The 21,676-nt window shown below is 52.6% G+C and overlaps 1 protein-coding gene across 3 annotated transcripts in view; it reads right to left on the bottom strand.

Moving 5' to 3' along the window:
- Nucleotides 1-21,676, bottom strand: part of WDR25 (WD repeat domain 25) — a 148,000-nt gene that overhangs the window by 51,636 nt on the left and 74,688 nt on the right. For all 3 annotated transcript variants that reach the window (XM_054715778.1, XM_054715777.1, XM_028130040.2), the window contains exons 4-5: nucleotides 17,769-17,916; nucleotides 6,411-6,541 (exon numbers count right to left, since the gene is read on the bottom strand). In XM_054715778.1, the coding sequence (XP_054571753.1) occupies nucleotides 6,411-6,541; nucleotides 17,769-17,916 (279 nt within the window). The remainder of the gene's footprint in view (nucleotides 1-6,410; nucleotides 6,542-17,768; nucleotides 17,917-21,676) is intronic.

Below are 21,676 nucleotides of genomic sequence, written 5' to 3'. Positions count from 1 at the left end.
CTACTGGGTGGCCTGAGCGGTGGGGCTGCATCCAGCGCCCAGTCAGCGGTGGGCTGAGCGCTCCAGCCTCAGGAGGAAGCTGCTGAATGGGCACAGGGGCGCCTGCATGACTTCTTTATCTGAAAGAGTGCATCTGCTGCTGGTGGGAATGCAGACTGGTGCAGCCGCTGTGGAAAACAGTGTGGAGTTGCCCAAAAAATTAAAAAAGGAACCACAGTTTGACCCAGCAATCCCACTTCTGGGGATCTATCCTAAGAGTCCCAAAACTCAATTAGAAAGACTAAATGCACCCCTATGTTCATAGCAGCACAATTTACAATATTTAAGATCTGGAAACAGTCCCAAGTGCCCATCAGCAGATGAGTGGATAAAAATGCCGTGGTACATTTATACCATGGAATACTATGCAGCAGTAACAAAGCAGAATCTCTTACCCTTTGCAGCAGCATGGACTGACGTGGAGGGTATTATGCTAAGAGAAATAAGCCAGTCAGGGAGGGACAAATAACACATAATCTCATGTGGAATATGTGGAATCTAATGAACAAAATAAGCTGATGAACAAAATAGATCCAGAGACATGGATGCATGGAACAGACTGACAGATCTCAGAGACAAGGGGTGTAGGGGAGAGAGATTAGCTTAAACAACTTACATGCATATATGCATAGCCCGTGGACACATACAATAGTGCGGTGAAGGCCTGGGTGAGGCAGGGGTTGGGGGGAGGGAAGCAACGGGAGGGGGAGGGGGGGCCTCTGTACTTCTGTCAACAATAAAAAATGAATAAATAAAAAAGAAAGAAAAAAGAGTACATCTGTCTGTGCGCTAACTCTCCGCTGTGAAGTACTTTAAGCAAGATGCCTTCAGATGCCTGGCCCTGGGGGCGCTATCTCACCTCCCTCCACCCCGGCCACCTGCACAGCCTCTGCTAACACACGCCTGCTTGGGGGCTGCACCTGTCCGGAGCAGCCTTCAGGTGGGACCTTTTGGTGCAGGTGAAGCAGGCTGGAGCCCTTCAGGCTGGGACACTGACATTCAGGCTTCTTCTTTCAAAGTCAAGTTCAACCCTAGGGGCTGTGCCTTCTTCAGACCAGGGCAGTACTTCTCAGATCCTGAATACAAACGCTCCTGACTGTGTCTAGCCCCCAGTCAGTCCCTGCTCTTCCTCACCCCTCCATGAATCCTCCTCAGCCCTGATCCCGGCACCCTCCTCACAAGTCTCCCACAGCTCCCCTCTGCTAATCCAAACCAAGACCCCTAGCACTGACAGCCTCTTCCTAGGCCTGTCCCACTGTCCGGAGCTCATGCCCAGTCAAGGTAAGCCAGTCACTAGTCCCAGCCCACGTTTCATATTACCACCTCCTGTACTGTATGCTCGGCATGACTGCCTTCCTCCCTCATTCACTCAATCAGGCAACCATGATTTGTTGCATGCCTGCTATATGCCAGGCACTGTTCTAGGAACTAGAAGTCAGCAACAAACAAAACAGACAAAACTCCCTGCCTTGGAGGATCTTATGTTCTAACTGGTGTCCCAGTGCACGGATTCATGCAGATTGAAAGGAAATTAATTAGAAGAAATACTTTAATATCACTATTTGCCCTTTCTCTATAATAGAAGTGTCAACCAAACTCATGATAGACAATGACAGACAGAAACACATGCGTGCGATTGGTGCCAGCAAAAGCTTTATGTGTATCACACATGCGCGAGTCAACTTAGCCTTTTATATATATAGAATAAACTTGCTTAATTAGACCTGCTTTCTGATGTAGCTAAACTTTTTCCAGCCCAGTGAAGCACCCCAACTTCTCTTTCAGGTAATTGTTAGCAACAGAGCAGTAAATATCAACACGAAGCAGATTATTATTGTAGATCATGCAGGGAGAACAAAGAATAAAATATTTAACTGCAGCAGTGTTTGACTATATTCTGCACAGTGAGAAAACCTGAAGTCACTTTCAAGTTCCACCATTTCTTACTTCTTTTCAGTCGGGTCAACTTTCTAAACTTTCTAAATCTCCATTTTCTGGCTAATGAAAAGAAACAGGATTCTACTGAGTCTCCTATCTACCTACTCCAGGCCTTCTGTGAGGATCAAATGAAATGAGGCATGTGAAAACACTTCACAAACATTTGGTTAAAGTGTAAAATGTTTGTACCTGGCTATAAAGCAAGTTGTGTTCCTGGGCTGAAGAAACTCCAAGAAGGCTAGTTGCTAGGGAGAGGAAGCCGGGTGTTGCTATGTGATGTCATTACCCGGCGCCCACAGCGACCGTTTCCAGGTTGTGCTGGGCTGTGGGCCGCATTTTGCACCATGGGGTCTTGGCAGCATTGGCTGCAATTTGGTGGGGTGTCACTCTGGGGTGGTGGCAGGGCGGGTGTCCCATTGGGGGGAAGCTGAGTGTTGGTTTGTCAGTGCCAGGTCCATGGTGCTGTTTATTTTTAAACTAGAGGCCTGATTCACGAAGATTCGTGCAAGAATGGGCCTTCCTTCCCCTGGCTTCCAGCACTGCCTTTGCTCCGGCCCGGAGCCACCTTTCTGCCTTCCCACACTGCCCAGAGGCCTAGAGCGGCTGGGGCAGGATGGAACACCTGCGTCCCACCCTGCCCCCCAGCCGCTCGGCACCTGTGTATGCAAATTAACCTGCCATCTTTGGGTTAATTTGCATACTCACTCCTGATTGGCTGGTGGGCGTCACGAAGGTATGGTCAATTTGCATCTTACTCTTTTTTTTATTTAATAAATCTTTATTGTTCAGATTATTACAGTTGTTCCTCTTTCCCACCCCCCCCATAGCTCCCCTCCACTCGGTTCCCAGCCCACCCTCTGCCCTTAACGCCCCCCACTGTCCTCATCCATAGGTGTACAATTTTTGTCCAGTCTCTTCCCGCATCCCCCACACCCCTTTCCCCCCGAGAATTGTTAGTCCACTCCCTTTCTATGCCCCTGATTCTATTATATTCACCAGTTTATTCTGTTCATCAGATTTTTTATTCACTTGATTTTTAGATTCACTTGCTGATAGATATGTATTTGTTGTTCATAATTTTTATCTTTACCTTTTTCTTCTTCTTCCTCTTCTTAAAGAATAACTTTCAGCATTTCATATAATACTGGTTTGGTGGTGAACTCCTTTAGCTTTTTCTTATCTGTGAAGCTCTTTATCTGACCTTCAATTCTGAATGATAGCTGGGTAGAGTACTCTTGATTGTAGGTTCTTGCTATTCATCACTTTGAATATTTCTTGCCACTCCCTTCTGGCCTGCATAGTTTCTGTTGAGAAATCAGCTGACAATAGTATGGGTGCTCCCTTGTAGGTAACTTACTGTTTTTCTCTTGCTGCTTTTAATATTCCCTCTTTGTCTTTTGTTCTTGGCATTTTAATTATGATGTGTCTTGGTGTGGTCCTCTTTGGATTCCTTTTGTTTGGGGTTCTGTGCGCTTCCTGGACTTGTAAGTCTATTTCTTTCACTAGGTGGGGGAAGTTTTCAGTCATTACTTCTCCAAATAGGTTTTCAGAATCTTGCTCTCTCTCTTCTTCTGGCACCCCTATAATTCTGATATTGGTACGCTTGAAGTTGTCCCAGAGGCTCCTTATACTATCTTCATATTTTTGGATTCTTTTTTCTTTTTGCTTTTCTGGTTGGGTGTTTTCTGCTTCTTTGTATTTCAAATCTTTGACTTGATTCTTGTGATCCTCTTGTCTGCTGTTGGACCTCTGTATATTATTTTTTATTTCAGTCAGTGTATGCTTAATTTCTAGTTGGTTCTTTTTCATTTCCTCGAGGGTCTCGCTAAATTTATCGCCCTTTTCTAGAAAATTCTTGAAAAACCGTATAACCATGGTTTTGAACTCTATATCCAGTCATTTGCTTTCCTCCATTTCTTTCATTTGTGACCTGTTTCTTTGTCTCCACGTTTTGGCTGCTTCCCTGAGTTGATAGAGTGGCTTTGTGTGCTAGGTGTCCTATAGGGCCCAGTGGCTCAGCCTCCCCAGTTACCTGAGGTGGACACTCTTGGTGCACCCCTTTGTGGGCTATCTGCACAGTCTTGTTGCAGTTAAGTCTTGATTGCTGTTGGTATCACTGGGAGGAATTGATCTCCAGGCCAATTGGCTGTGAGGATCAGCTGTGTCTACGCTGGGAGAACTTCTATGCTGGAGACACCCTTATGAGGCAAGACTTGCAAAAGCCTCTGTGCTCAGCTTAGATGGGGCGGAGTCTCAGGACAGAGCAGACAGCATTGGCTTCCTGTCAGCCCTGCCCTATGAGGCCCCTGGGTCTCAGTGTCCCACGTTAATCGCTGCAAGCACCTCTGAGAGAAAGCCGCCCTCGAGTTTCGCCCACTGCCAAACAGTCTAGTTTCTCCCCGAATGAGTCTGGGTCCCCAGAGTCTTGCCCGGAACTGGAGTTCAGCGCAGTCAGGAGCTTTTGTCTCCCTCCCGCTTAAGAAAACCAGCCACATACTCAGTTGCCAGTCCTCTCCACGTGCGCGTCTCTGTACCTCTGCCTTCTGCAGCTCCTCTGAGTCTCAGTGTGCTTTTCTCTTTCCTTCTAGTTGTACAATTTCCACTCAGCCAGCTTTCCTGTGGTTCTGGATGATGTCCATTTTGTCTTTTAGTTGTAGTTTTGAAATTGTTGTGCGAGACAGCAGTTTAGGTGTTTACCTATGCCGCCATCTTGGTTTCTCAAGTGCATCTTACTCTTTTATTAGTGTAGATGGCCAGTGCATGTCATGGCAGCTCCTGCATTGAGCATCTGCCCCCTGGTGGTCAGTGCGCATCATAGCTACCGGTCAGATGGACACTTAGCCTTTTATATATAGAGTCCCAGTGCACGAAATTCATGCACAGGGTGGGGTGGGGGGGAGTCCCTCAACCCAGCCTGCACCCTCTCGCAATCCGGGACCCCTCGAGGGATATCCGACTGCCAGTTTAGGCCCAATCCCAGGATCAGGCCTCAACTGGCAGTCGGACATCCCTCTCGCAATCCAGGATCGCTGACTCCTAACTGCTGGCCTGCCTGTCTGCCTGACTGCCCCTAATCACTCTGCCTGCCTGCCTCATCGCCCCTAACCACTTGCCTGCCCGCCTGATCGCCCCTAACTGCCTCTGCCTCGGCCCCCACTGCTGTGGCTTCGTCCAGAAAGATGTCCGGAATGACGTTCGGCTGTCCAGTCTAATTAGCATATTACGCTTTTACTATTATAGATATAGATGGAAGAAGACAGGCAAATAAATGAACATGTAAAACCAGGTAATAATAAGTGCAAAGGAGACTACTGAATGCCAGGGAGCAGCTGGCATGGTGGTCAGGGATGGCCTCCCTGGAGAGGTGGCATTTGAGTAAAACCCTGCAGGAGGGAGGGCATGAGCCGCCAGTAGAACACTGGGAGGAAAAAAATTTCAGGCGAAAGGAGCAGCAAGTGCCAAGGCCCTGAGGCAGGAATGGGCTGGTGTGTTCTAGGAAAGGCAAGGAGGCTAGTGGGGATGAGAGAAGATCATGCAGGCCTAGTGGGCCACAGCAGGGACACTGGCTTTCACTGTGAGTAACACCTGAGCCTGAGGGCTCTGACCAGACGGGCAACACACTGGACATACACTGTAACAGACCGCTCTGGCCTCCAGTTGTTGAGAACAAACTGCAAGGGGCACACGGGGGAAGAGACACCAGATAGAAAGCCTCTACAATTATGCCAGTGGGAGGCAACAGCAGCTTAATCCAGACTCATGACCGGATCTCCTGGCAGGTTGGGTTTAGGGGTACAGAAAGAGCAGAGACTGGGTGGTTTTGATGGTTCTGGCCAGAATGACTAGAAGGGACAGGGTTGCCATGTATTAGGTTGGTGAAGGCGACAGGAGCAGCAGGCTGTGTGCAGGGTGGGAGTGGAGATCACTTCCCTGTGGGACTGATGGTGAGCAGCCTTTAAGTCCCAAAAGGAACACAGTCTCCTCGAAGAAGCCTTCCTCACAGCAAGCTGAAAGCACTCCCTGCCTCTGAATGCTGGCCCCTCCCTGCCTCCTTCCCTCTCTCACCCCATTCACATTCACACACACACACACACACACACACACACACACACACACACACACACTTATCCGCATCAGTTATCTGTATCCACACGTAATTCCCTTGAGGCTCATTCACTTTACATTATCTGAAAGCATTTGCACATAGTAGCTGTTCAATAAATATTGTTGGTACATTGCACCGATGATGTTTTAATAGTCCAACAACTCAAAATTGTTTTTCAAAACATCTAAAAATTATGCTTAGCACTGATTAAAAATCAGTGGTACTTAGTCCATCTGAAGCATCCTAGATGGAGGTATGGACCTGCCCCCAGCCATTAAAATCGTCATGGCAGGCTCTCCGAAGAAAGGCCAGAAGAAAATGGGCTTACCTTGCCGGCCCTCACATCCCAGGCTTTGACCTCAGAGCTGAAGCCCCCACACACAAAAAGGTTGTGGTCTTTCGGATGAAATTTCAAGGTAGTGACTCTGAAGTTACTCTGACCACTGAATACCTGGGTTCCTACAACACAAAAAAGAGACGAGAAAAAATACTCAGATCACAAAATAAGTATCTTTAAGACAAAGACGCCACCTGGGATGGAGCTACGGGCCAACACTGCCCACCTGGGCCCGAGGCGGCCAGGGAAGACTTCTGGGAACACAACGGCGGCAGCAGCAGCTCTGGCCTCACTCTGCCACCGGGCCCTGATTAGCGGGACCCCCTCCCCGCGGCTGAACTAGTGGCTGGATCCGTGAACGCCGCCTTCTGTGTGCTCTGATCCACTTTACACAGAAACACCCCACATTGGGGAGGCTGAGCAGCATGGCCAAGCTGCACAGCTCACACAGCGGAGTCTTTACCTGGGTCTGCAAGTCTGATGGAAACCAGGGGGCTCCAGAGTGATTCTCTGTAGGACCAGCCCTCTTACAATTACAACCTTACAATCCCCACGAAGGGTTTGGTACTGAGCCTGGAGTGGGGGTGGCAGGAGACTCTGGTGACAAAGGAGAGTGTGACATCACACTGGCCCAAACTCTCAATGGATCCTCAGAGTTCTACAGGACTCAAGTCCGTCCTGGTCCTTACGTATCTGCCATCAGACGGTCGTCAAGCACTTACATGCCTTGTGCAAGTGTCCCTGTGCCCTGAGCTGGTCTGGGGGGCTCCAGGCCAGCGCTCCTCCGTCTTCACAGTGGCATCTCGCACCAGAGCAATGGCTATAGTTCTCATGTGTCCAATTCAACCCCCCAAAAGTGCAGTGAGGAACCGGGCTGGCGTGAGAGCAGTTCTCAACTCAGAGAGTCTGAGGGCTGCCTCTGTGCATGTCCCCAGGCCCAGGCCACCACACCAGGTGTGGCGCCCGCTGCACATCACACCAACCAGGCGGCTTCCTGTAGAGAAGCCGATAAGGGCTCCCCCGGCCCACAAGGGTCACGCCTGACTGCCGCAGGCCCATGGAAAGTCCCCCACTGGACTGAGCAGCGGGCAGTTAGGGGCACAAGAAGCTGGTGGCCAAGAACACCAACCTCTCCCGTGCCACTTCCTCTTACAGAAAGCACTTCCTGAAGGCTGCCCTGCTTCGTGTTCAGGACCCCACACACCTAGTGGAATGTTCCACCAAATCATCAGGAAAGGACACGAGAGCCACTGACCGGTACCCTGACCTGGATGGGTCTCGGGACTGTCTGACAGCATTCCCCATCAATGAGAAACCAAGAGCTCACATCACCAACCTCTGCACGGTTATTCATTAGTGATACAATGTGCTATGTACCAATATGCTCTGAAGGTTACAACAAACACCAAAAATAGAATATTTTAAAGGATGAGACAAGGAGAAAATAACCAGCATTTAAAAATATATCAACATGCCATTTACTAAGAGGATCAACAAACTGCTTTGAAATCATTAATAAGTCCTAACGTTTTCAGTAAGAATGACAGGATTGACTATACTTCCATTTTTTTCAAATGCAGGGAACTTTTTTGTCAGTCAGGGATTTAACAGTAGCCCGGTTACAGCTTCTGTTTATTCCCTTCCAGAGGCGCGTGGACCGGTGGGAGATGCTCACCCTCGGCCCGCTTCCGCCCAGCGCTGCGGGCAGTGTGCGAACATTTCGCTTGAAAAGCCCCCGCCCCCGGTGTCAAATACTGGCTCCTGCAACTTAACAACCCCATTCCAAATCCACTGAAATTTTCATTGCAAGTATTTTAAAGCTGATTAGAAAAATGCTGTTCCCGAGTTAAGGGTGCAGATATTAGAGTTTTTAATAGGTGACACTTTACATCAAGTTTGGCAACGAAAATTACAGAACGATGGAAACAATTAAAAACATCTGTTTTCCTAACTTTCTTTCGGTAGAACAAACTTTTTCGAAAGCAGTTTCCCTCGTTCTTTGCTAATGAATGACTAAGTGTGTTGATTTTTCCTAATATCTTCCAGAGGCCGACAATTGGCAGTCACTTGTCATCAGAGAAAATTCTGGAAACACTTGACCTTTTACAAATGAAGACTATACCTCTTTAAGCCTAACAAGCCCCTTGACTATTCTGCAACAAAATGCAACACGCAAAGGTGCTCATGGCCATCCTGGCTCAGCAGTGTCGTCGGGAGCTGGCCACGTCGCGTCCTGTCACCCGTAACGGGGAGGGACCGCAAACAGCAGCCCAGCTGCCCCACCCGAGGGGCGGCGGGGGTGAACACCGCGCCCTGCCTGGCGTGGGTGACACTGGAATCAGAAACAGCGCTCCGTGGGCGATGGACAATGCCCGACACCTGTTTCTGAATTACAAGAGGACTAAGTAGGATTGACGTGGGCAAAGGCTGGCAAGAGATTCGCCAGCATGGAGTGACTTTAAATTGCACTAATGTTTTTGTAGCCCTGCTTTCTAAAAATGAAGGATTCTTAGAAAGACACGGGGAGATGAGCAGACTTGGGGTGGGCGAGTGCTCCGTCCCTGTCATTAGGTCAACAGGGAAGCAGCAACTGATCTGGTTGGAAACCTGGTCTTCCTCGAGCTGATCCTTTTCCTTTCCTGAAGCCCGTCTGGAACCCAAGAGGGTAGTCAAGACCCAACCATGATGTCCTCAGTTAGCAAGTCCCCATCCCGGGGAGGAGGAGCAGACGGGCACCTCCGTACGATCTCCACTCCCCCGTCCACCCGGGACTGGGGGCAGCACCACAGAGCATCCAGGCCGGGCCTCTCAGCTGCAGCACAGGTCTGAAGAACTGGCTCCAGTCCAGTGGCCGGGGGACCCCACTGGGGCTGAGGGCAGGCCCCCGCCACATCCCCTGGGTGGAACAGTAGCTCTCAGATGCCAGGGCAGCCTGCACCCCACCAAGAAGGCCCCCGCAGGCTGAGTCTTTTCTCCTGATGGAGACGACGGTGCCTACTGCCGACTTCTTGCTCGATTGGGATTCGCTGCCAATCCTGAGTCCAAAAGGAAAGACAAGCTCGTCTGCCTGGAGAAAAGTGTCTCCCTCTCTTGGAGCACAGCTCAGAACATATGCTTGTTTCCGAAATGGCAGTGAACTCGCCTAGGTTTCCAAAAAGTGCAGTGACACAGTCTTGCCAACGATGGGGAAGAGACGGGAGAGAAAGTGAGAGCTGAGTTGCTAAAAGATGATGATTGAGCTTTTGGTGGTTAAAAAAAAAAAAAGTACTTCTGAATATGTTATTCTTCCTCAACCCTCTAAGGAGATTGAGAGAGTCCATGTCTTTTAAGAACTAACATTTTCCAGTTAGAAGACAAGCTAGAGTTTATATATTTTCCCTATTGCCACTTACCGTATAACAACTAAGCCTTCACTATATTCCTTTGTTAAAAAAATTCAACACTAAAAGATTTTTTAATTGTTAAAGACGCTTCCACATACCCAATGGGAAAGACTAAGGGGGAATTTGTTTGGTGAGGCAGCCTCGGACAAGACGAGGCTCAGAACCCAGGCTCCCAGCTGCCCCGTCGGCATGTTCTCAGCAGCGGGAGGCGGTCAGCAGAGGAGCTGAGCATCCCAGGGACCCGGTCTCACCCCAGCTCTGCCACTTCCAGTGGAGGGGCCCCGGGCATGCCCCCACGCCGCGGGGTCACACGCACGCCCTCGGAAACACAAGGCTGTCGGAGGGCACACGCAGCAGGTACACAAAGCACTCCACAAGGCAAGGCAGACAGCAAACTACAAAAGGGAGCTATTGTAGTTTGAAAAAAATTGAACCGGAATGACTGAATTCATCCTTGGTTACATTAAAAGCTGAAGCCGAGGGATGTCGGTTCTGAGCAGCAGAAACCTTGAGAGATGGATGACTTGGAGTTTTTGTTGCGAGGCCATGAGAACATAATGCTGTGGGCTGGCCTGTGTGTCTTGCTAAGGAGATACGGATAAAGGCTGGAAACCGTTTATCGGAAACGGTCCTGAACAGGAACCGCAGCCTCACTGGCGGTGAACGTCCTTGCGTGCCGGAGCTGTTCCTCCGCGTGCCTTTCGTAACCGAGCAGATTGTTTATCAGGCCTCTCCTGGCGACGCTCCGCGAAGCACACAGTTGGTTGCTATGTAACCTTTAACCTTGAGACTATCTCGCTTGTTTACATGTTTGTTGAAGAAAATTCTATTATTCACTGTATGCTGCTTATAGGAAATTGAGTTTTAAAATATGTAATCCACTAACACAGACTGTATTGATCTTGTTATAATGAAATCAACCAATAGAAGAACTGTTGATCCTCTTGGAGTTAGGAAAAAATCACCTCTTTTCCTCCTTCAATCAATAATGACACAAATAAACTATAAATCGCCAGCAAAAACATGTTTAAAACAGAATGCAGAAACTCGATTTGTTCTCTTGACACTGTTATTACTGCTAATGCTTCCATCACTAATATTGCTTTGAGAAGGCAGCTGGTAACACTGGCCAGGTAACTCCTTGGAGTTGTCCCTCTTCCTTTCTCGGGTGCAAACAGCGAGGTCCCCAGAGGCGACCACCCACATGCGGCCGGGGCGACACTGCCTGCCCACCCTACGCCTACCCTGGGCCACCCCACCAACACACAGGGCTCCAGGTTTGCAAGGGTGAGGGTCCTCCTCTTCCTCTCAGCCCAGTTCAGATGAAATCCAAGAATGGTCCCCAAGAAAGAGAAGGGAGGTCCGTGCCCCCCTCTCAAGGAGATGGCACGTTATCTCCGGGCCTGCCTGGGGCTTGCGCCTGTCCCGCCACAACCCTACGTGGCAGGTGTCCTTAACCCATTTCCCAGCTCGGGAGATGGAAGCTCGGCGAGGTGCAGCTTCATCCAGGGCCACGGGAGTCGGCCGTGCTGGATGGAGGCCGGACCTGCCTACCAGGGCCCAGCTCTCTGCACCCCGCCGTGCCTGCCTGCGAGCTGTTCGTGACCCTACCTTCTGCTTAGCTCTTTGTGCACATCCGGAGACTCGGGACCACGTAGGGAAGACGTTGACAAGGGAAAGCTGATGTTGTCAGCTCCTGGTGATTGAGCCTGTGCTCCCAGCCAGGCGGCATATGACTCATTTCGCTAAAATCAATATCGTTACACTCATCCTCTGGGAAGTATTCAGCCAGCTGTAAATTTAACCATCCTGACTCAAAGCTAACGAGAAAAGGAGATTACTAACTTTCAAATCAGACTCTCTGAATCAAAAAACAGGGGCCATCTTGGCACGCAGGGCAGACTGGGAAGGGTGCGGGCGAGAGTCCCACGGGCCTGAACCTTCCCTCTGGATCAGCCAGCAACCATCTCAGACCCACGGGCTCCTCCATGTAAAATCGGGATGATAAAACTCGCCTCACGAGGCTGCTGTGAGAGTAATGCAGGTAAGGCAGCAAGACCCCGGCCGCTGAGAGGCCCCACGGGCAGTGGCGGCGGCAGCAACAACCCCAGTAACAGAAGAGATGGTGATTGTGGCCGTGATTTCGCTATATCAAGTTGAGCCACTGGTCTTAACTATCTGAACAAGACCGAATTTCCCAAGTATCTTTTAAAGAAGACTTTTCAACTTCCAAACAAGGTATGTCCCAAAGGTTTTCCCTAAGCTGATTTCCTGGGACTCAGAAATCACCCCTGGAGAGCAAACATGCCATGACCACGTTTAGGCTCCAGGACTCGTCAATAGAGGCCATCTTACCTACGAGGGGTGCCAAACAGCACCCGGTCGCCATTACACACACAGATAAACACCTCCACTGTGCAATTGTGGTGATGTGGTAGCGAATGAGACAGGGCTGTGGACGGAAAGCCAGCCTCCCCTGATCCAGACGCTGGCATGCGCAGAGCTAGAAGCTAACAAGACGGGGTTGGTGAGATGTGGTAAGACCTCTGGGCACTTTCCAAGTGTGAGGTGCGGACGGCAGGTGTTTCACTGGAGTTTAATTACATCTGACTTAATATCCGTAACCAGAGTCAGCCTCTCGCTGCAAAGTTGTGTGGAAAGAGTGGAAAACAAGGGTCAGAGAATGAATGTGTGAGTGAGAGGGGCTGGGGCTGAGGAGGGTGCAGCCTTGGAGAACAGACACGTGTACGAGAGGCTGGGAGGGGCTTCAGTGAAGGGATGAGCTTAGAAGTGGGGTCCCAGATGCAGGGGGTGGAGGGAAGGCAGGAGCCCCTCTGAGATGTGCTGGGGGGACACGCCATCATGGTGCTCAAAAGCCTGAGAATGGAGGAGCCCAGGCCGCTCCTCACGGCCCGGGGGCGGCCCCCTCTGAAGGCTTAGTCCAATGAGGTGCCCTTTCTGCAGCCCCTTCTCTGAAGCCCCGAGAGCCCTGGCGCTCTTTGCCAGGGTTCTAACTTGGATGCTGCTCATCCTTCCTACGCCAAGTGTTCTAACACCGTCAGGGCTAACATTTCTCCTGCTGGAGCGGCGGCCGTCGCTCACTTAATCAGAGGGATCAGCCAAGATCCGTCTGGACACGCCTTCCACCCAGAAGCCCCGAGGTCCCCTCTGCAGGTGGCGAGCCAGCTGCCCGGGTGAGCCCCAAGTGGGCTCCCCAAATCGGCTTGAGCAAACAGTTTGTCCAGAGCAGGAAAACAGATGTGGCGAGGGCACGCCGCTCTCCAGGATCAACCGGCAAAGCCTCCACAGTCACACAGCTGGAGCAGGGGCCCCTGTGTCCGCGGGTGGCATGGCCCCAAGCACCTCACCAAACACTCTACGCCTCAGAGCCTGGGTCAGTGAAATGGGGGTAAAAACACTCCCCTCCCAGGCGTAGAGACAAAATGTGGAATAAGCAAAGGGTCTGCCATCCATTTACTCATTTCAGCGGGCCTGGCCCAGATGAGCCCTCAGCCATCTGCCCTCCTGTGTCCTTGTAGCGTTTCTGTGGCGAGGCCCAATCATGATGCAAGAGCTAGGGGGGCACTGGAAGACACTTCTAGAAAACCAAGAGAAATGATCATTTATGGGTCCAGACCAGTGGGCCACTCATTTCCATGCGCCATGACACCCCTCCCCTCACCAAAAGACAGGGCCACCCAGAGGGGGAGGAGCCTGCCAAGGGCTGAGGACAGCAAAGTTGCACGCAGTGGGGTCCAGTGCAGAGGACACCCTCCCCATGCAAAGGGCACAGGCCGTCCCATCACGAGAAGGAAGCTGCTACCCCACCAACGGGCCATGTAGTCATGGAAAAGCGAGACGTGGGAGAGAAGCTGGGACTTCCTCCCAGCCTGCCCCGTCCACATATGGAACCAGCAGGAACAAGTCACTGTCTCCTACCGTCCGAAAAGCCTCACGGGGCAGTGACGGAGGGAGGGAAGGGGCACCCTTTGCTGAGTGCCCACCATGCGCTGGGCATTCTGCAGAAAGCCATGCACACCTCACCTCAGCTCTCCCTCAACAGCCCACCAGCCAGGCCGTCAGCCCCTTCCCCAGACGCAGAAACAAGCCAAAGGGACCCTCCCCGAGGACACTCGGCCACATCTGCACCCCACCCATGCTCTGGCACACGTGTGCCCCCAGCGCTGGGAAGGGTGTCCCAGACGGGCCGGCGCACAGTGGCAGAGCTGACGGTAGCACAGGAAGAGCAGGGGGCCTGCCTAGCCAGGGCATGGGCTCCAGGGAGAAGACTGTCCCCTTCACCTCAGAGGCCACTACAGCCAGGCTGGGGCGACTGGGGGGCTGGTCTGTGCTAGAAGCCACACGGCCTGGACCTGAGCGAGCCTGCCAGGGACTGGGAGGAGACAGGCTGATGGGGCGTGCAGGACGCTGACTCATAAAGCAGGCGACGCGCGGGTCCTGGTGGAACTGGCCGGCGTTCCCTGAAGCCGCCTCAGCCTAATGCACCAGAGACGTTTTGTTAGGAAGATTACAGACTGAAACGAGAGCATCAAAAATAATTAATCTGTGAGCGGATTTTATTTAAGTGTTGATTCATGGTTGCTCTATAAGCCAGTGGCCCGTCAGAACTATAAATTAACGAGATAAAATGTGGCTGGACCTCCATATTTCAGGCCGGGTATTGACGTTTTAGAATCCACAGATTTTTAACGGTATTGATTGAGGACACCAGGATAAATGGTCTTGGCGCCAAATTCCCATTAACGACAATGGGCACCGAGTGACTAATTCCCGGAGCACTGCGGTGAGGACGCCCTGTGTTGCCTTCTCCTGGCAGGGAGTTCTAATTAGATTGAAATGAAAAAGCCAAATCACCAAGGGCGAGCAAGTGAGGAGGGAGAGCAGTCGGTGACGCGAGAGGGCGGGACATGGGACCAGGCGGAGAGCCAGAGGGGCTGCAGACACCTACCTGACTCTGCTGAAGAGAGCTCAGCACAACCCAAGTCAGGGGGTGGGGTGCAAACAGGGCGGAGCACCCACCCCACCCGGACGGCCCCTGGTGTTTGACTGCCCGGCAAGGGCCAGACTCAGCACTGTCTCGTCCACCAGCCCTGGCTCCATGGTGGACCACAAAGACCACCAGGACAGGCCTCAGCCCCAAGCGCTCTAGCCAGGGAGACAGACATGAAAGCCAACAACCCCCTCAGCCACAGAGGCCCCGTCTAGGGGCTGAAGGGCTTCCTCAAGGGTGAAGTCCAAACCCCTCAACCCTCTCCCCCCGCCACCCGCCCACAAGGGACAAAGGACATCCAACATGCTCACCACTGTAGCCCAGCACCAGGTCTTGTACACAGTAGGTGCTCAATAAGCGCCGAATGAAGGAAAGTGGTCCTTTAACAGGTGAATCAGGTGGTTCGTGCCATTCCCAGAAGAGGAAATGTCCCCATCTCCTCCCAGACTGGATGGCAACGCTCTGAGGGCAGGGCCATGCTCTCCCTCTGCCACTGGGCACACCACAGCTATCGGGGCACACAGGGCGGGGCCAGACAGCTTCCCTCCAGCCAGAGCTCTACCAACAAGGGCCAGGCAGCTGCCTCCCCTCCTCGGGCCCCAGACACACCCAACCAGCTCCGCTCCCAGGAAACCTGCCCCGAGTGCTCCAGCCTCAGCAGCAGCCTCCTACTGCCACCTGCTGTGACCGTCCCTGACTTATCAGGCAGGAGGACTGCAAGTCTATAAATTTCAGAACCACCCCCCCCCCCAACACACACACACACACCAGCAGTGTCTGTTTATCTGTTTAACATCTGTTGATTGAGAAGATAGAGCTTGACAAAGGGCCACTAGGAATCCAATAATGTTATCAAATAAACTTGTATTGGATTAACCCGGCATCACCAGGCTATGAAAAGCATCACCTCACTCCGCAGGCGGGGCGGGTGGGCGGGCGGCGGCGCCCATGGTCCTCAGGGACCCTGCAGTGGGGAGCAGTGCCTGAGGAATGTGCATCCCACCGACCTGAACTTCATGATGCTCAGGCTCTGTTCCTGCACCCAGATTCAGACCCCCAGCTCCCTACACCCCACATTTCCACACACACCAGACAGTTCATGCTCCTGTGACCACTCTGTCCTTATGTTCTGTCTGCTGAGAACCCACTTTCCTCCCACTCAACCAAACCCCTCCACCCTGGTTCTCTGCCCCTGATTCCTGCCTCAGCTCAGGTTCCTCTTCCTCCAAGTAGTCTTCCTTGATCTTCCAGGCTAGGCATTCTCATAGCTCCTGTGTCTCACTGCCTCGCTGTGGCCTGGGGTTCTCTCTGCACTGCTGTGTCTCCCAGCTGCCAGGAGCTTGTCCAGGGTGGGTCCTGGGTCTTGTTTACCCCTCTGTCTCCGATACTGAGCATGGCTTATTGAACACACAGGCCACAAAGTGCAAAGTCAGGTGGAAGGCTCGGAGCCTGGCAGGCCTGCATGCACCCTGGCTCTACCTCCTGCCTCCTGCCTCTGGATCAGGGTGTGAAAAATGGATTCTGGCGGCACCAGCCTCTAAGGGTGAGTGGGGCCTAAATGAGGCCCATGTATAAGTCCTGGCACACAGTGGGTACTCGGTGACAGTACCTGCTGCTGTCATCACTGACCCAATCGGCACCGTCACCAAGTGGCACCAAACTCCCTGAGCCCTGGCTCCCTCCTCAGCCCTGTGGCTCCTAGTGAGACCACAGATGGTCAAGGAGACACTTCGTTGAGAAGAGCAAGCCGTCCATGTGGCCCTGCGGAAAGGGCACGGGCTCTGCAGCTGCACAGACGGGGCTCAAGTCCCCATATGACACCCACCAGCGGGAGGCCCTGAGCAAGCTCCTCATCCCGTTAGCCTGTTTCCTCACCTGTGAAATGGGGAAATAATCGCGGGCAGCAGCCGAGGTGCAGAGCAACATGTCATGGGCACAGGCCCAGCTGCTGACACAACCACCAGTCACGTGACCACCCTCCCTGAGCGCCTGGGGCTGAGTCAGAGGCGCTGCAAGGCTGCCCCTCTGCAGCCCAGGGCACGAGGACACTCGACGGGGGTGGCAAACCCCACAATTACCCCTAACCTCCATTGCCTGCCCTCCCTGCGCCTCCTCCAAGCTCCTGGGGAGAAGCTGGGTATCCAACCCCAAAGTTACTACCCCCACTTGCTGGGACCCAGAAGAAGTACAGACCCCAGCGCCACCACTGCTGGGCCAGGCAGGTGGGGGCTGCCCGAGAGTTCAGGGGACCCCCAAGGCCTCTCCTCCTGGCTCTGGCAGTGGTGCCCAGCAGAAGAGTGACCCAGAAGCCCAGGGAGGAGAAGGCAGCACCCTGGGGGTCGGGGCAGAGGTCTGAGCCCAGCTCCGCACTCCCTGGCGTGACCTCACCTGAAAACCACGGCAGGAGGTCGGGCTGTGGCTGGATTAGGGGCTAACAGTGCCGGCTGCGCAGCAGGGCTGGTGACGAAGTTCCCTCGCTGACTTCTGTCTCCTTCTCGCCCTGCTTGTCAAGAGCCCCCTTCGGATTTGTCCCAGCCCGGCTCCCTCTCGCCCAAATGCCTTTTCAGCGTGGGCATTAAAGCAGAACTCGTACGCAGACTCGCCCTACGCGCTGGAATCATTCCTTACAGCTTTCAACGATAATGAATTGACAGGAATTCTAAACTGATTCCGACCAAAGGACACGGTGATAAAGCTGAATCTATTTCAGGACAAATTACATGTCAGAAGTTGATTAAAAAGCCACCTCTTTATCCAGCCCACAGCTTGAGGCTGAGACAACCTTGGGGCTCTGTCCTCCAGGCAGGCTGGCACAGGCCCGGCCCAACCCTCCACGGAGAGTCCTGGTTCCAGTCCCGGGCCCACCTCCCACGGCCCCGACACCAGCCACAGACCCGTGCAGGAGCTGGCTCCAATACCAGAAGGGGGGTCGTGGGTCACAACAGAGAAACGCACCTGTTTCAAGGTCTGTGAGGTGCAGAGCGCAGTCGAAGCCACCGCTGAGGATGCGCTGGCCGCAGGGAGACCACCGGGCAGCCCGCACCGCCTCACTGTGCAGAGAGTAGGTCTGCAGGCATCTCCCCGAGTCCACCGCGTTCCACACCTGCGGGCAAGCACAGCGCAGACATCAGAAATGGGCCCTGCCTGCCCTGGCTGGTTTAGCTCTGTGGATAGAGTGTTGGCCTGCAGACTGAAGGGTCCCGGGTTCAATTCTGGTCAAGGGCACATGCCAGGGTTGTGGGCTCAATATCCAGTAGGGAGCATGCAGGAGGCAGCGGATTAATGATTCTCCCTCATCATTGATGTTTCTATCTCCCTCTCCCTTCTTCTCTGAAGTCAATCTATATATCTCTATACTAATAAAAGTGTAATATGCTAATTAGACCAGACATCTTCCAGACATCCATCTGGATGTCCTTCCACACAAAGCCATGGTGGCAGGGGCCGAGGCAGCGGCGGTTAGGGGCGACCAGGCCGGCAGGCAGGTGAGCAGTTAGGAGCCAGCGGTCCTGGATTGCGAGAGGGATGTCCAACTGCCAGATTGGGCCTAAACCGGCAGTCAAACATCCCCTGATGGGTCCCGGATTGGAGAGGGTGCAGGCCGGGCTGAGGGACCTCCTCTCCCCCGCTCCCCACCCCGCGTACACAAATTTCATGCACCAGGCCTCTAGTATATATATATGGCTAATATGCCAAGTGTCCCTCCTACCTTCCGACTGGTCGCTATGATGCACACTGACCACAAGGGGGAAGACGCTCAATGTAGGAGCTGCCAAGCTGCAGTGACTTGGCAGTGGTGGTTCTTGGGTAACGCACCCCGAAACTAAAGAGGAGGGAGCTTGATTCCTCACAGGGCTGCGATTCCACCTTCGGCCATGGATTATGTTGTTGCTGGGGCACTGTCGGCCGAATCTGGTTTACTGCACACTTGTGTTTGTGTTCCACGCCCTGTACGACAGCAACTTGGCAGAGTGCCCTCTCACACTCCGGGACCCCTCGGGGGATGTCAGAGAGCTGGTTTCGGCCTGATCCCCGCAGGTCAGGCTGAGGGACCCCACCTGCCAGAGGGACCCCACTCACTCCACAGACAGTGGGGAAGGACCCCGGGAGGTTGGCTCCAGGGCATGTCCGGCCCATCTCGCCCAGTCCTGCCCCGCCAGCCACCTTCTAAGTAATTTCCTTTCAATGTGCACGAATCCCTGCACCGGGTCACTAGTAAAAATATATTTTAGGAAAAAAAGAAATGGACTCCGCCTGGGAGTAAGGGCCTTGCAGTGGAACTAGATTCCCTTCCGTTCACCATCAAACCAGATCTGGAGGTTAAACTTCCCCTGTATAAAGGTAAAGGCTTGGGGCTGGTGAGTTGAGGGGAAGCTTTTCCCAAAAACGTCTCTGGGGTTCAGGAAGCCCACAAGAAAACAATATGCCCCACGCTCTGCTGTTCATTCCCAGTTCTGCGCAGTCTCGCCTGCATCTCTGGCACCTCTCCTCCGAGACGGGACTCGCTCAGCCCTGTGTGGGACACCAGGCAGCCTCTCTTCACGGTCCTCCTTTAAGACTAAGCGCCAAACAAGAGCCTACCACACCTGTGCTTATACCTCTGCCCGCGGGAGGGAAAGCACTGTCCCCCTTCCCACCCTGGCTTTCCGTGGGGGAGTGAGGCCCGTGGCAGAAAGCCCCCAGTGCACTTGCTGACTTCTGAAATACGCTACAGAGCCCTCAATAGAAACTGTTTGTTCCAAGAGCCAGGGCCACGGTGTACATTGAGGGCCTGTGTTCAGCTGTCACCAGCTCACCCAGGAAACTCCACCCGCCGCCACACAGTCAGGAGAAAGGGCAGGCGTGCAGCCCAGGGCCTGGCCTCACCTACCACGCAGTGGCTCCGAGGACTTCCCTCCGAGGGAGGCAGGAAGAACCCCTGCAGCCGGCACGTGGGCGTCAGGCCAAGGACCTCCCATGCTACTGGCCCTCTGGGCCGTGGTCTCCTCCTCCAGGAAGCGGGGATAAGACGAGCCCCACCCCAGGGCAGTGGGGACCCCGCAGGCAGACAGTGGAGCCGCAGTGCTGGCGGCCTTGCTTCCTGGGGCTGGCAGGCACGCAGTCCTAGCAGCAGGGTTCCTGGACACTCTCTCCACAACACCCGGGAACCCACGCACACCCACAAACCTGACCCTAGAGAGAACCTCCCCTTTCACGATGAGAAAATTCATCCTGAAGCTTCAAAAGCATGTTTCCTGGGCTTGGAGGTCCAAGCGTAAGAAAACAAGAGGCCGAGAGTGGCCTTCCCAGAATGTTAAGAGAGCTCAGTCCTTTCTTCCCACTGGGGAGCCGGGACCGGGCCTCAAACTGAAGAATCCAGAATAGCAGCATTGACATTCAGCAACACGGACAGGAACCCTGGAAGAAACAGCCAGGGCCTTCAGAGTGGAGTGGATTCATGGTAGAAGGGCAAAGTGCAGGCAACTGCTGTTTGCTTTTCAAAACTATGTACAAGTCTGACTTTAACAGAAAAAAAAAAAAAATAAAGTAAAATTAATGAACTAAGATCCAAACGCTAAACAGTAAAAAAAAAAAAAAATTTGAGTTCACAGGCCACACTGCTCATACATAGTACGATGCCATCTAAGTTTTAAAAACACACAAAACGCCACCTCACCCCCATTAGGATGGCTACTCTAAAACAAACAAACAAACAAGCGTTGGTGAAGTGGGGAGGATCTGGACCCTTGTGCGCTGTTGGTGGGATGGCAAAATGGTCCAGCCTCTATGGAAAACAGCATGGCAGCACCTCAAAAAATACACACAGTTACCACACGCTCCAACAATCCCTCTTGTGTGCCCAGAGGAACTGAAACCAGGGTCTCCCAGGGGTGTGTGCACACAAATGTTCATAGCCACATCATTCACCGCGGCCAAAGGTGGCCGCAGCCAAGGGTCTACCGACAGACGAACGGATAAACGAGAGGCGTCCATCCATACCGAGGAATATTACTCAGCCACAAAAAGGAAGGAGATTCTTTCACGGATGAACCCTGAGGACATTATGCTAAGTGAACTAAGCCAGTCACAAAAGACAAACAGTGTATGATTCTACTTTTTCTTGTTTTTGTTAATCCTCATCCAGGATATTTTTTCCATTGATTTTTTTTAGGGAGAGTGGAAGACAGAGGGAAAGACAGAGAGAAACATCGGTGTGAGAGAAACACATCGATTGATTGCCTCCTGCACAAGCCCCAACCAGGGCCCGGGCCGGGGAGGAGCCTGCAACCGAGGTACATGCCCTTGACCGGAATTGAACCCAGGACCCTTTGGGCCAAAGCCCGACACTCTATCCATTGAGTCAAACTGGCTAGGGCACATGCATGTTCTTAACACACTGAATCATACACCTAAATATGGTTAAGGTGCTAAACTTTATGTTAGCTGTATTTCCACACAATGTTAAAAACACACATGAAGCAAAACTCCATCCTGTTTATTTGTGCATTTGCAGTGAGACTATAAAATATGCATGCATACGGTGGTCATTCCTGATAATGGAGGGAGAGGGGCCGGGTCGGGGGCAGGGAGCTATGAATACTACGCTGTCCTTCCCAAAGAGAGGCAGAGAGAGAGAATATGATTCTGCTCTGAAGCAAATATGCCCAAATGGTGCAATCTATTAGACTCCTTCACTTATGCATTCATTCAGCAAACACTTCCTGAGTACCTATTAGCCAGGCATTGTTCAGCAGTAAACAAGGAAGACAAAGCCCCTGCCGTCCGGAATTTACATTCTGGTGGGCTAGACAAGACACTGAACAAGATGAACCAGCGGGATCTATGTAGCATTTACGGTGGTGATAAAGCCTGGTATTCTAAGA

This window comes from Eptesicus fuscus, chromosome 5, assembly GCF_027574615.1.
Source record: "Eptesicus fuscus isolate TK198812 chromosome 5, DD_ASM_mEF_20220401, whole genome shotgun sequence".
In the NCBI taxonomy this organism is placed as follows: Eukaryota; Metazoa; Chordata; class Mammalia; order Chiroptera; family Vespertilionidae; genus Eptesicus; species Eptesicus fuscus.
This window is presented reverse-complemented; position numbering and strand designations above follow the sequence as displayed.